Consider the following 15,174-nt stretch of genomic DNA (forward strand, 5'->3'; position numbering starts at 1 on the left):
TCAGTTTCTAGAACCTCTTGGTCATTTGGGTTTAAGGTTCTGTCACTTTAAATCACAAACAACATGTTTATCAGTAAATAAACTTTTTTCCCTCTAAAATATTTTTTGGGGGCTCAAACTTACATCTCGGGTTTGGTTTTCTAGCCACTCAGTTGTTAATAAATGTTAAACATTAGTGAAAAACTATCAATGCTCTACATCTAAAACCCTCAGAGAAAATTTAATGTTTCCATCCTTGTTAATTGATGATTTAAAAAAAAAAAGCAGAAAAGATTGAAGCTCACTTGTTTCTGCTAAGGGTATTTCTTCTTTGTGGGTTTTAATTCGCTCTCGTCCAACAGCAACCTTAAGAAAAATTGTCCAAACTCAAAGATTCTTTGGAAAACCTGAGCTCTGAGTTCTGATAGTGTACGTGGAGCATCATCATGGTGCATCATTTATGGAATAGGAAAAAAGAATAACAGATCAAATGTTTCTCCACCGCCTAAAATGTGATTTGGGTTCTGGAGAGAGAAACCGGGCCCTTTTCAGAGCTCCATAAGTCTACGATACTTTCCAGCATTCAAGGTTTAAACAGATCACAGGAAGTTGGACTTCACCTGATTGAATCACCATCATGAGAACTTTGATAGTTTTACCAGATCCCAGTTTAAACCAGAGGATTTCTGGAGGATTTACCAAAGAATCTTCAGCTCAGAGTTTGATGATGTCATCAAATCTAGATTAAACTCTGGAGAAGATTCAGAAACTTCTGCTTTAAAGTTTGTGTCCATAGTTTTAACCAAATGTAGATATTTTAGTAAACTTTCACTCGGTGTTCCTCCCACTGTTATAAGATTGATTAGTTTCTGCTGCTCAGGGTCCAGGAATTCAATTTGCTTCACGGTTAAATTCTTGCTTGTGTTTCTGTCTGCATGTCTGATGAAAACAGTGATGCTGCGGGCCCCCCCCCCCCCCCCCCCCCCCCCCCCGCCCCCACATGCTTCTCAGCAGAGGAGGGAATCACCACGGCAACCAGTGACTCAGCATTTTTGATCCAGGATGAATCTTCACAAATCATGTTAGCTCTGATTTGGCAACAGGAAGTGGGTTGACTTGGACTTTCAAAACCAAAGTTTGCATTTGGATTTTTTTTTCTGAACCCGTCTAGTTTTTTCCAGACACTTTTCCACAGAAATCAGCAGCAAACAGCAGTGGTGATGGAAACGATATCTGAGACATGAATCAGGAGATATTTCTGAGGAACTCAGTTCAGAACCAGACAAAGATCTACCTTTGGTTCTATAAATTATCCCAGATCAGTTTTAAGGGCTGAATGAAAGGCTGAAGAACAACTTTAAGACGTCTATGGCTTGATGCATCATGTTCTGTTTGAATATTTTAAGGCTGAATAATACTGTGTAACAGCTGATGTTACAGTACTTCCTGTCTCCCTGCGACCCGTCCATTGTGGATGTGCAGGATCTGTTGTCTTTAAAAGTCTCCTTGTCCTCCAGGGGACTAGAGGGGGATCTCAGGAGGGTTGTTCCTCCTGACCCGAGCCTTCCGGCTCTCCTGTTTCAGCTTCAGACTGCGAAGTTTCTGCTGTCTGCGTTTCTCCCGGTACCACAGCTGCTCGCAGTACTCGTCCACGCTCAGACTGTTGGTTCCCACCATCTGCAGGTCTTTGTAGCTCCTCAGAGGAGGCAGCCATGAGTTCCTGTGTGGCGACAGAGGAGCGGCCTCAGACTGACCCAGAAACCCAGCGACTCCTCCTCCAGCCGGGCCGGTCCTCACCAGGCTCAGGAGGTCTGGGTGGTTGGGACTGAGGTTCTGCAGGTAGTGGGCTGGATGCAGGCTGTGGTTGGGGATGATGTGAACTCGGTACCGGCTCAGGACCTGGCTGTAGGAGTGGTCCTGACTGGCGCAGGTGTAGAGGCCTGCATCAGTCAGCTCCAGGTGTTGAACCAGCAACCCTCTCTTCATGCGGAGGAAGCGATCCTCATCTCTGAGAGGCATCTGAAGGGATGGAAGCAGAGGAAAATGTTAGAGTTCAACTCATCTTTCACCTTCCGGATTTTCCTGACAAACTTCAAACGAGGACACAAACAGGTGAGGTGGACAGGTGTCTCTCAGAGAGGACAGTGGACACTTTGGGTCTGAAGACCTGTGATGAGAAACTGGGGGAATCCATCAGTACCTGGCTGCAGATGATGAAAGAAACTCACCTGGAGCAGGTAAGTGGCTGTGTTAAACTGTATTCATGTACCAAGAATCGATCGGTCCTTAATCGTATCGATCAGTTTTATATCTACTGAAAATAAACATGAAGGAATCTCTTGATCACAAAAATAAAGTGCTAAAAACACTGACTCAATGATCCAAGTCACTGACTCAGCGTTCCAAATCCCTGAGTTCAGCTCTTCCAGTCACTTCTATGTCCACAGGTGTAAGAGATCCAGAAAACACTCCACTAAATGTTCAACAGTCAGCTGTTGTTCGTTTTTTAACAAAGAGGGAGCGACCAGGAGCAACAGCAACCTAGCCAGGAAGTGGTAGGCCACATACAATCACATTGAGGGAACAGACTGAAACCCAGAGAGCTTCAGAGGTCCGCAACTATCTGCAGAGTCAACAGCTACAGGTCTCCAGGCCAGCAGAGAGACATAGTCCCTCCAGCGTGTCCTGGGTCTTCCCCTGGGTCTCCTCCCGGTGGGACGTGCCCGGAACACCTCACCAGGGAGGCGTCCAGGAGGCATCCTGACCAGATGCCCGAGCCACCTCAACTGGCTCCTCTGGACGTGGAGGAGCAGCAGCTCTACTCTGAGTCCTCCCCGAAAGACTGAGCTCCTCACCCTATCTCTAAGGGAGAGCCCAGACACACTACGGAGAAAACTCATTTCAGCCGCTTGTATCGAGGATCTCGTTCTTTCGGTCACGACCAGAAGTTCGTGACCATAGATGAGGGTAGGAACGTAGATCGACCGGTAAATCGAGAGCTTCGCCTTTTGGCTCAGCTCTCTCTTCACCACAACGGATCGGTACAGCGCCCGCTTCACTGCAGACGACGCACCGATCCGCCTGTCGATCTACCGCTCCATCTTCCCCTCATTCGTGAACAAGACCCCAAGATACTTGAACTCCTCCACTAGGGGCAGGACATCCTCCCCAACCTGGAGAAGGCACTCTACCCTTTTCCGGTTCAAGACCATGGTCTCGGATTTGGAGGCACTAATTTTCATCCCGGCCGCTTCGCACTCGGCTGCGAACCGCTCCAGTGAGAGCTGTAGATCACGCCCTGATGAAGCCAATAGGACCACGTCATCCGCAAATAGCAGAGACGCAATCCTAAGGCCACCAAAACGGATCCCCTCAACACCTTGGCTGCGCCTAGAAATTCTGTCCATAAAAGTTATGAACAAAATTGGTGACAAAGGGCAACCTTGGCGGAGTCCAACTCTCACCAGAAACGAGTCCGACTTACTGCCAGCAATGCGGACCAGACTCTGACACCGGTCATACAGAGACCTGACGGCCCTTATTAAAGGGCCTGGTACTCCATACTCCTGGAGTACCCCTGATATATTAAAGAATTATTTTTGTTCTTTGACAATGTATTTTGGAAAAAACTGGTTAGTTTTAAACTAAGAGCAACATATATGCTCGTGCCTGTTATTATGTTGCTCACATAAAACTAAGAACAACATGTGTTATTTTGCTATAACTTGTTTTAACTTGTGGTGGGAACCTATGACAATGTGTTATGAGAAAGACTGATTCTGTATTCCTTATTTTGTTTGATTTGCTGTATTCTGAGCTTGCAATGTTATTTTGCTTCACACACTGCTGAGATGCTGGGAACAGTTTTTGTTTTGGAAACATGTTTTGGAAACGGGACAAACAGCTCAGATGGGAGGGAGAAGTGGCCACTCTCGCTCCCATCTGATACTTTGTTTATTGGTATAAAAAGGAGGGAACCGCCCTCAAACGATGAAGTCTGCCGTGTGAGGATGCCCAGCCACGTGGATTGTGCTCTAACCGGACTGACCGACTTCCCAGTCCTATACCATGGTAAGAGATGGAACATCACGCCTGTTTGAAAGCTTGTCGGCTTTGATGCTCGCTACTTTGCTATATTCTGTGGGGGATAATGAAGGATATAGTTATCCTAACAGGATTAGTGTTCAAGAAGTGCTTGCTGTTTTGTGTTGCTATATTCTGTGGGGAATAATGAAGGATATAGTTATTCTAGCAGAGATAGTGTTGCTGTTTGTTTGCTGTATTCTGTGGGGAATAATAAATATGGGCGCTATTATCCTAATAGAAACAGAGTTTGTGTTCTTATTTGTGCCTTGCCGATCTCTTCCGTACCTGAATAAAAATTTCATAAAACAACCCCCCCACAGGATCCCTCGAGGGACACAGTGGAATGCCTTCTCCATGTAGCCCCTGGTTAAAAACCATGCACTTAAGGCCTTTAATATTTACAAGATATTTACAAGGTTGGTTATGCAAGAAAGAAAAAAGGGATAAGTGAGCAATGTGTATGATTGTTTTTATATATTTTTAATCCAAGGGATTATATACACAAGGGAAGATATTACTGTAGTAACATGAGAAATGATAAGAAAAAACAGAAAGCCAAAACTTTTCTGTAGATGACTTGTGTATTTACATGAGTGTATTGTTGTTTGATTAAGAATCTAATTTGTGTAAAGACTGTATTGAGTATCCTATCTATGAAAGTAGCTTAGGTTAACGAGGGACAAGTGAACTCAACAGAGAGAAAAAAACGGGACAATGGGATGATGGGAAGAAGAAGAACGAAGGATGCGGGAGGGAGAAGAAGAGAGAAGTTAATGGAGATCGCTGATAAAGTTTGCAGAAGTTAAGGTGGGAGACGGAACTGGATTTTTTCGGACGTGTTTTGAACAAGTATTCCTGCACACGGTGTATGGGATATCTGCTCAAGTATTAAGCAGAGAAGAAAAAAAAACCTCGGAGGAAAACTGCGGCTGATCGACGGAGAACTGCGGCTGATTTGAAGTGGCGAGAGGACCGTGGCGGCCAGGATTTCAGTGCGACGGAGGAGTAATCCTGCGAATAGGGTGGCGGAGTTCTGAAAGAAAATTGGACTCGCGAAGCATCCTTGATGAGGAGGACGTCGGCTGAGCGAGCAGGTTTGATTTGGTTTGTTGTTTAACCGGGGAGAAGAGGATTGTCTGAGCGACATCGCATCCTAGCTTCATCAGGCCTGCACCGAAAAACTTGAACCGGTAATGGACAGAGTGTGTGTGTGAGAGTATGGGCCCATGTGTGATATTGTGTTTTAGAACTGTAAATGTTGGATAAATGTATGGAGTTCTATTGGTAACAAAAACGGAATTCTGGTTAAAGTAACACAACTGTTAAAAAGTAAGGGTTTTCTTTAAAAACACAAAGGGGAAGTGAGTGGAACATAAGGTATCGAAAAGAAAAAGTGCCTTATCGGCTTTATTTTGTTCAGGGAAACATTAATGATCTATGTTTAAGTTTTTGATTCTTTTCTTTTATTTTTCCAAAGTTCCTATTAAAAGAAACTGTTCCGGTAGCTGGTTGTCGGGAGTTATTTATATTACATAAAAGGAGTGTAGGGTAATTGAACGAGTAAGGAATTACTCAAAATTGGTAAACCTGCGTGGTAACTACCAGAACTTAACGAACCCAAATAGCCACCCCACCAGTGAGTTTAAGTTCTTGTCCCAGTTACTAGCGGACAGAGCAGTGGGGTGCTACATCCAGATCCACAAAAGCTTCATGGGATGGGTTCCATTGCTGCAAAGCATTGGATGCAGTGGTGTAAAGCATGCAGTTTCTAGATTTCAGAGGAGGGGGACGACCTCTTTGGAGAGAACCTTGAAGCTGTTCTGTACAGCTGGACAGTGGATCTGGAGGATTCTGGTGTGGGCCTGATCTTCAGGAGTTGGACTCAGCTACTTCGTTCCAGAGAAAGAAACTCTAAACGCTTTAGCAAAACAAGACAGTCTGGAACATTTCATGCTTCCAACGTTGAGGGGAGAGTTTGGGGATGGTCCCTTCCTGGTCCAGCATGACTGGGCTTCAGGTCCATAAAGACATGGATGAGGGAGTCTGATGTGGAGGAACCTGACAGAACAGAGACTGTGAGCCAGAACCTTTTATTGAGCATCAATGTCTAACCTCACAAATGTATATCTGGAAGAATGGTCCAACATTCCAAGGAACAAACTCCTGATCCTTGTGGAGAACCTGGGCAGCAAAACCAAAGCTGCTGTGGCAGCAAAACCAAAGCTGCTGTGGCAGCAACAGGAGGACCAACATCATATTTAAGCTGTTGTGTTATAAATGGGAAGTCATTAACATTCATGTTTGTCTCTACTTTGGTGATAAAGTGTATTTTACAAAGAAATGTGGGATGTCAGTTTATTCATCAGATTTATTTACTAAATAAAGAAATGAATGTAATCAATCATTGTATTAATTACTGATCACTCTGAGGTCTCTAATTAATAATTGAACAAAAACAAACCAAACACTGAAAGAGACATTTCTACCACTTGGAACGGACTTTTAGAACATTATTAATAAGCTTCATTAACTGGATCAAAGGTTCTGGTCTCTCTGGAGTTTAAAGACAGGACCTGAGGACTGAGTTATTATATCTGAGAGGAGAAAGGTTTGAGGGAAGGAAGAACTAGCAGGATTTTAAGTTTCCACAACAACTGGACTTCTCATATCAGAACCTGCAGCAGAACCACGAGCAGTTATGTTGTTGGGTCCAAATCTAGCTGTTGTTTTACTTGTGGAGCCTAATTTAGATTTCTACCCATGAAGTTGTCAAAGACCCATTTCTCTGCTCATCTGACCCAACCAGCAGTAACATCAACTAAAGGTCATTTACATTTGTTTTCCTCACTCATTGAAGGCCTGTTCACCAAAGAACCGAGTCAGAACAGGCCTTCAATGTGTGGAGGAAAACAAATGTTTGCAAGAAACATAGAAAAAGTGTTAAAAAACATCTTAATAAAACTCAACCAGGTAGATCAGACCTGATATGGACTGTTTGGGCAGAACTCCTTGAAGGTTTCTTTCTTGTGTATTTTTCTCGTCAGTCATGAATCTGTTCTCAGCATTTAAAGGAAACTTTGATCTCTTTGGATCAGAACAGCAACAACAATAAACACAATAAATCTTGTAGGATTCAGGACATCATCTGCAGCAAAGGAGGTTAATTTAACCAGATCTAATGTCATGGAGAAAGCCTTGGTGGAAGCAGGTAAACGGGGGTTAAAGGTCAGATCTGAGGTGTTGGTCTGCACTACACACCTGTCTGACAGTTTCCTGCTGGCTCTCTGACAGCTGCACCGTCCAGCTGAGCTCAGCCTGCAGCGACCGAGGAACGCACTCCAGGAACGAGGAGTTTCCCTCAACACCAAACACCACCTTCACCTCCACAGAGTCTGAATCTGACAGAAAAACACGAAGAAACAAGAACGCAGAACATGAAATGTGAGCATCTGGATGTTCCAGTCAGTGAAGACCCTACAAGAACTTTGGGACAGGAATAAATAAAATGTTCTCTCAAATTCAGGTAGTTCTATTAGAAAAAGCTGTACTGGTGTTTTTCTGAAAATCAGACACACAGAAATTCCTCTAGAGGGCGCCACATATCTGCCTCCAAACTGATTACAACAGAAACCCTTTAAAAAACACAGGAAACAGTTCAGAAAGTGTCAGAGATTAATGGAGAATCCACCGTGAGGATCACCTTCATCATCACCTTCATCAGCTCCTCAGGGCAGACTAACAGTGAACGAGGAGAACAGAGAGAGCTGAGGGACCGAGACGCTGAAACACAGACTGCTGCAGGTGGAAAGACAAGAAAATCAAAGTGAAAGTAAGAGAAGAAAGTTTCTGCACGAGGGAAACTGACTTCCTGGTTTAACGATCTGTCTGCTGTGATTTCAGCTTCACTCAGAGACTAAATGGCTTCCAGATTAGAGGAGGATCTCTGCTGTCCGGTCTGTCAGGACGTCTTTAAGGATCCGGTTATTCTGTCATGTAGCCACAGCTTCTGTAAGGAGTGTCTGAATAACTGGTGGAGAGAGAAAGCAGCACAAGAGTGTCCAGTTTGTAAGAGAAGATCTTCTAAGATTAATCCACCCTGTAATCTGGCTCTGAAGAACCTGTGTGAGACCTTCCTACAGCAGAGAGACCAGAGAGCTTCAGAGGATCTCTGCAGTCTGCACTCTGAGAAACTCAAACTCTTCTGTCTGGACCATCAGCAGCCAGTGTGTCTCGTCTGCAGAGATTCAGAGAAACACACCAACCACAGAATCAGACCCATGGATGAAGCTGCTCAGCAACACAAGAAGAACCTTCAGGAAACTCTGGAACCTTTAAAGGAGAACCTGGAGCTCAGGAAGAAAGTTCTAGAGGAGTTTGATCAGACAGCAGAACACATGAAGGTCCAGGCCCGACACACAGAGAGGCTGATTAAGGAGCAGTTTAAGAAGCTTCATCAGTTTCTAGCAGAGGAAGAGGAGGCCAGGCTGGCTGCACTGAGGGAGGAAGAGGAGCAGAAGAGTGGGATGATGAAGGAGAAGATGGAGGCTCTGAGCAGAGAGATAGCAGCTCTTTCAGACACAGTCAGAGCCACAGAGGAGGAGCTGAGAGCTGAAGACGTCTCATTCCTGCACAACTACAAGGCTGCAGTGGAAAGAGTCCAGCGCTGCCCCCTGCTGGAGGATCCACAGCTGCCCTCAGGAGCTCTGATAGACCAGGCCAAACATCTGGGCAACCTGGCCTTCAACATCTGGAGCAACATGGAGAACGTGGTCTCCTACACTCCTCTCATCCTGGACCCAACCACTGCTCATCCAGGATTCATCCTGTCTGAAGATCTGACCAGTGGGACTAAAGGAAAGAAACAGCAGCTTCCTGATAACCCAGAGAGGTTTGGGTCATGGGGTTCTGTTCTGAGTTCTGAGGGCTTCAACTCAGGGAACCACAGCTGGGATGTTGATGTTGGAGACAGTAAACTCTGGATGCTTGGTGTGTTAGCAGAATCTGTCCAGAGGAAGGAAGTCATACAGTCTGGATGGTTGGTTCTAATGTTCTCTTTAGGTCTGTACTCAGCACGGTCTCCTCCATCTCCTCCCATGTTTGTCTCAGTCCAGAAGAAGCTCCAGAGGATCAGAGTGAATCTGGACTGGGACAGAGGAAAGCTGTCCTTCTCTGATCTGGACACTAACTCACACATACACACCTTCACACGCACCTTCACTGACAAGATGTTTCCATTCTTCAGGACTGAGGGTAAAGTAAAAATGCTACCGATGAAGATCTCAGTGAGCAAACAGCAGCTCTGATGTTCTCAGCATGAAGAACACAAAGTCCAGATGAAACCTTCATGATCTGATTGAAACTCAGTGATTTTAAACAGAGTCTTGGAGCTTTTTATTCTGAATTACTTTGAATTTAAAGTTAGTTCTTGGGTTACTTTATATTTTGGGTTATTAACCAGATTTATTTGTAGGTTCATAATTATTGAAATGTTTAGTTGTTGTCAGTCAGGAAGAACTGTGGGGGCATTTCTATGAGTAAAGGGACTGTTTAGGACCAGAATGCACTGGGATGGGTCCATGGTTGTTTTTCCAGAGCAGGAGAAGCTGCAGGAAACAAAAACTCATCTTTGTCTGTTTGTCAAACTGGGTAAATAAACTGTAAAAATCTACCTTCAACTTTTGGACATTGGACTTTTTCCTGCGTATGAAATAAACCTTCAGTGCAGCAGTGGCTGATTGCTCCTTGATGTTCACTTTCAATTCATTAAAACGTTATTTGTCCAACGTATCAAGGACTCTTACCTGCTGGATGGTGTTCATGGACACAAAAAACTCCAAACAAGGACACACACTACTGATGCTCACTTATCTCATGAACTTACACGCGACTAGTCTGAAATGTTAACCTCTGCTTATGTGTCTCGTCATATTTGTGCTTTTTGTGCCGAAGTTTTTGATATCTCAACCTGTATCCTTTTAATGGGATTAAGTGTAATATATGTGTTTTTCCCTTTCCTTTCCTATTGTGGCTTCTATCTTTCTACATAGGCAATGGCAGCGCCCTGTGGGCACCGTGTAAGGCGGTGTCCTTGGCAGCATGGCCTCAGTAAATCGTCTCCCCCAGGTTGTGATGTATATGGCGGTTGTACTGAAGCAGTAATTTCCCTTCAGGGATTATTAAAGTATTTCTGATTCTGAGGGACAATTTCTGTCCCTCAGAATGATGCAGCACAAACATGAACCCATACAAACCTTAAAAACAGACAAGAATAATTAATTGAAAAGTCTGTTTTGTTTATTTGTTTAAAACCTGCAAGTAAAATAATCTGTATTCACATTTATAATCCATGAAAAAAACTAAAACAAAAACAGGCCCAAACACACTCCGATCCTACATCTCTTCCTCCAGAACATATTGCCCTGCCAAAAAAAAGTCAGCCGAATAAATAAACTTTGCAGCTTCTCCCTTTAAAGTTCCTATCAAATAGACAGTAACAATTTCAATAATATTAAACATTGTGAGTAAATTGTGTATTAATTTAATATAAAGTCACTTTCCTAAAGGTACTTTTTCATTGCATATCTTTCAAATCTTTAATGTGGAAAGGTTTTTAGACGTTTTATCCCTTCTGCAAGACTATTCCATGACACAGTTCCCTTCACAGACACACATAAATTTTAATGTTCTTACTTTTAGCTGACATTTATTAGTTCTTCTCAGATTGTACTGATGTACTGAGAAAAAGTGGATCGGTGTGATCATAAAATTTGACTTTATGTGCAATTCTGATGGGTTGTTTTTACAGAGTGATTAAAGGTAACAAATTTGTCTTGTAACAACTTCTCCAAACTTCTATACAATAATTTAAATAGGACATGATGAAGTAGTAAAATAAAATGAATCATCCACTTTGATTAATAAAAATAAAACTACATTGTTTCACCCCAACACATTTAGCCACCTTGAAGGTAAATAACTAATGCGGTTTCCAAGCTAGGTTTTTCAACAATAACACCCAAAAACACTTACTCTTTGAATAAATGTATTATTGATGTTTATTTGAACCATCATATCAGTTCTTTGGTTTCCAAACAGAATGAGTTTAGTTTCATTTAAGTTTAATGATTATTTATTTATATTAAACTAATTCCTTTACTTGTAAATCTCTTGAGTTATTTCATACAAATCTGTCCAGATGTAGCAAAGACCTGAAGTGGAGAATTTGGAGTCGAACTTGAGATCTTTACCTTCCTCTGTGACTGGGCACTGACTCCAGGGGTCTCCATCCTTCACATCCTGTCTGCGAGCTCGCCTGACACACAAACACAGATCAGAACATGAGAAGAGTTTCTTTAATGCAAAATTAATAGGGAACTGAATGTAAATGCACACCTTCACAGTTTTAGCTGCCTATTCACTCACTTTCTACTACTAGTATTACTATTCAAATTATTTATATAGCGCCAATTCATGAAACATGTAATTTCAAGGCTCTTTACAAAGTCAAATCCAATCATATTATACAGATTGGTCAAAAAATTCCTATATAAGGGAACCAGTTGATTGCTTTAAAGTCTCGACAAGCATTATTCACTCCTGGAGAAGCGTAGAGCCACAGGGAGAGTCGTCTGCATTGTCCATGGCTTTGCAGCGATCCCTCATACTGAGCAAGCATTAAGTGACAGTGGAGAGGAAAACTCCCCTTTAACAGGGAGGAGAACCTCCAGCAGAACCAGAACCAGGCTCAGTGTGAACGCTCATCTGCCTCCACCCACTGGGGCTTAGAGAAGACAGAGCAGAGACACAGAAAGCACAGAAGCTCACATTGACCCAGGAGTACTTTCTATGGTAGATGGTAATAGCGGATGATCTGCCTCCCCTGGATGATGTCACAGCTAACAGAACGCCAGACCAGGTGTACCTTCTATGAAGAAGAAATGAGAGAGAGAGCAAAAAGTTAAAAGCTGAAATGACAACAGTCATTTCAGAATAAGGATCCGAATCAGAATCAAGTTTAATCGGCAAGTAGGTTTGCACTTACAAGGAATCTGACTTGGTGTTGATGATGCAGACAAAAAATAAAAATAAAACTAGAAAAAGCTGTTCCTACGCAACAGCGAGTGAGAATGCTAATCTGCAGAATGATTTGAGAAGAAGATGCAGAAAACATTGAAATCAGATTTGAAGAATTTGAAAAAATTAAAAAATTTGAAGAATTTGAAAAAGTTTGAAGAATTGAAACAAATAGAAGAATTTGAAAGAATTTGAAGAATTTGAAAAAGTTTGAAGAATGGAAACAAATAGAAGAATTAGAAAAAATTTGTAGAATTTGAAAATTTTTTGAAGAAATTTGTAAAATTTGAAATATTTGAAAAATATAAGAATTTGGAATAATTTGAAAAATCTGAAAAATTTGAAGGAATTCAAAAAATTTGAAACATTTGAAAAAATTTGAAGAAATTAGAAGAATTTGAAGAAATTTGAGGAATTTGAAAAATTCCTCAAATTCCAGGTCCTGTTGGAAGCAAAGGCCCAATAGGAAAGCATGTGACATCCAAAGTGGGACAGAAAAGTGACATATCGCTGAAAGTCACTTGAAAATTTTAAAATGTTAAGAGGAAGTGACTGTGCGAATTTCAGGCTCCTAGATTAATCACAGCCACTGCAGGGGATGTTGAAAGTTGCCATTCTATCCGAATGGAGCTTCTCCCTCTGGCCCTCAGAGTTCCGTCGTCATGGAAACTCACTGACACAGCTGCAGCGGGCCGTCTACCGAAGTGCAGACACTTTGTGTCAGAGGCTGCTATTGGATTATAATGGAGAACTTTGCCTCAAACAACGCTCCATATCTCCTGTTCCGTAAATGGTAGAGATGTAATTTTTTCAGCGTTTAATTCTTAATGGATAGGGGAAGAAGACATGCTATCGTTTTTTGCTGGAAAAAGTTTAATAAAGGCATAAAAAATTATGATATAAAGGGAATTTTTAGCGATTTTCAGAAATCCTCTAAAAAGGTTCCCGAACAAATCGCTCTAGCTGAAAAAGTATAAGAGATATCAAAATAATTCTTTCACTCTGAGTATCAGCAGGCTTTTGAGGACTATGGAGTTCATTTTTAGGTTTGTACAAAAATCGGTGTAGGCACAGCGACGATGTAAAAAAGTGGATGATGTGGAAGAATGAAGCTCCAAAGCGTTTTAAGGATTTTGCACATTCACTACTCCTGAACAAATTGTTCCTGTGGCAAAACCGTAACAGCTATCAACAAAATTATTTTTTTATGAGTGCCAGAAGGGTCGGGACATTCATGTGTGAAAGTCTCATGCCTGTACATAAAACGGTTTAGGAGTAGCGACGATGTAGAAAAGTGCCTCATTTGGGGAGATTGAAGTCTGATCCTGTTTTAGCATTTTCCCAAAACGCTACTCCCGAACAAATTGTTCCTGCGGCAAAACCGTAACATTTATCGACAACATTTCTCTTTTGTGAGCGCCAGAAGGGTCGGGACATGAATGTGTGAAAGTCTCATGCCTCTACATGAAACGGTTTAGGAGTAGCGACGATGCGAAAACATGTGATGTTTTGGATTTCCAGGTGTCATTTTTGAAAACCGCTCCATAGGAAATGAATGGGGAAGGTTTCGGGTTAGTGTTGCTCTGAGGTGATTTGCGAAAAATCTATAAATCCCACACCAATGATGGTTACATTTTCCGAATCCAGACAAAAATTCCTACGTTTTGATGTATAATTTATGTGGATAGGTTGAAAATTGAGCGAGTGAGAAGAAGTTGTTCGGAGAAGAAGAATTTGTTGAATTTCTAGAGTGCGCACTCTAAAAGAGCCTCCTTGACGACCATAGCAACGCATGTTATTTGCTGAATTTCTTGAAAAGCCAAAATTATTTTAAAGACGTACTATACGAAAATGGTGAAAGATATGAAAAAGCTGAAACATACCATAATAGCGAAAAGATATTACTACATTTTAAAAGTTGAATGACGTTTATAGCTGAAAGTAGGCTGAAGCAGTAAGATGTCAAAAAGTTGAAATATTTGAAGAATTTGAAGGATTTTCCATTCATTTTCAATGAGAGCAAAAAACGCACAAAAAGTTAAATATTTTAAATATTATAAAATTTATAATTACAAAAAGACATAGCAGTAATGTCGTGAACGAGCTGAACGTTTTGATACGAAAATTGTTTAAATCGGTTGAAGTATGCAGGAGTAGTTAGATGCCGAAAAACGTACGGAATAATAATCAAGACCTGAAGGAACTTAATAAGTGAGAATGCTGTTTAGCATTCTCACTGATAAAATAAAAAGGATATATATACACAAGCTATACACACAGTAGACTGTGCGTTATTGTAACCTGAACGGGGGAGAGAGACAGTGTCCAGTTTCACAGGCGGCTCTTGGCCTTGTTCATAAGGTCGGTAGCTGATGGAGCGCAGCCTCCTGCCAAAGGGAAGTGTCTGAAATAGTCTGTGACTGGGGTGAAGGGATCAGCCACAATCTTCCTGCACGCCTCAGAGTCCTGGAAGCGTACAGGTCCTGGAGAGATGGAAGATTGCAGCCAATCACCTTCTCTACAGACCTGATGACACGCTGCAGTCTGCTCTGGTCCTTAGCGGTGGCACCAGCGTACCAGATGGTGATGGAGGAGGTGAGGATGGACTCAATGATGGAGGAGTAGAACTGCACCATCATTGTCCTTGGCAGGTTGAATTTCTTCAGCTGCCTTCTTCAGGAAGTCCACCCTCTGCTGGGCTTTCTTGGTGAGGGAGTTGATGTTCAGCTCCCACTTTAGGTCCTGGGAGATGATAGTTCCCAGGAAGCGGAAAGACTCCACAGTGTCGATGGTGGAGTCACAGAGGGTGATGGGGGTAGCTGGGGCTGAGTTCTTCCTGAAGTCCACAACCATCTCCACTGTTTTTACAGCGTTGAGCTCCAGGTTGTCCTCCCTGCACCAGGTCACCAGATGGTCAGCCTCCCACCTGTAGGCGGACTCGTCACCATCAGAGATGAGTCCCATGAGAGTGGTGTCAGAGTCATGTTTTCCCAGCTTCACCTGCTGCTTCCTGTCAGACAGGAAGTCTGTCATCCA

The 15,174-nt window shown here is 42.5% G+C and overlaps 2 protein-coding genes across 3 annotated transcripts in view; one reads left to right on the forward strand and one right to left on the reverse strand.

Annotated features, from left to right (window-relative positions):
• Positions 1-1,127: 1,127 nt before the first annotated feature.
• Positions 1,128-15,174, reverse strand: part of si:dkey-49n23.1 (semaphorin-3D) — a 95,383-nt gene continuing 81,336 nt past the window's right edge. Inside the window, exons 16-18 of the mRNA XM_036151531.1 lie at positions 11,313-11,377; positions 7,324-7,463; positions 1,128-1,998 (exon numbers count right to left, since the gene is read on the reverse strand). Coding sequence (XP_036007424.1) covers positions 1,501-1,998; positions 7,324-7,463; positions 11,313-11,377 — 703 coding nt within the window. The 3' untranslated portion in view covers positions 1,128-1,500. The remainder of the gene's footprint in view (positions 1,999-7,323; positions 7,464-11,312; positions 11,378-15,174) is intronic.
• Positions 7,675-9,733, forward strand: LOC118567153 (nuclear factor 7, brain-like). 2 transcript variants are annotated; one of them, XM_036151533.1, is made up of 2 exons: positions 7,675-7,866; positions 7,966-9,733. In XM_036151533.1, the coding sequence occupies exon 2, from the start codon at positions 7,983-7,985 to the stop codon at positions 9,366-9,368; it is 1,386 nt and encodes a 461-aa protein (XP_036007426.1). In that variant the 5' UTR covers positions 7,675-7,866; positions 7,966-7,982; the 3' UTR covers positions 9,369-9,733. The 2 variants fall into 2 exon arrangements, with proteins under 2 accessions (XP_036007426.1, XP_036007425.1); XM_036151532.1 differs by having other exon boundaries at positions 7,677-7,894.

The sequence above is a fragment of the Fundulus heteroclitus genome, chromosome 20, assembly GCF_011125445.2.
Source record: "Fundulus heteroclitus isolate FHET01 chromosome 20, MU-UCD_Fhet_4.1, whole genome shotgun sequence".
Lineage (NCBI taxonomy): Eukaryota > Metazoa > Chordata > Actinopteri > Cyprinodontiformes > Fundulidae > Fundulus > Fundulus heteroclitus.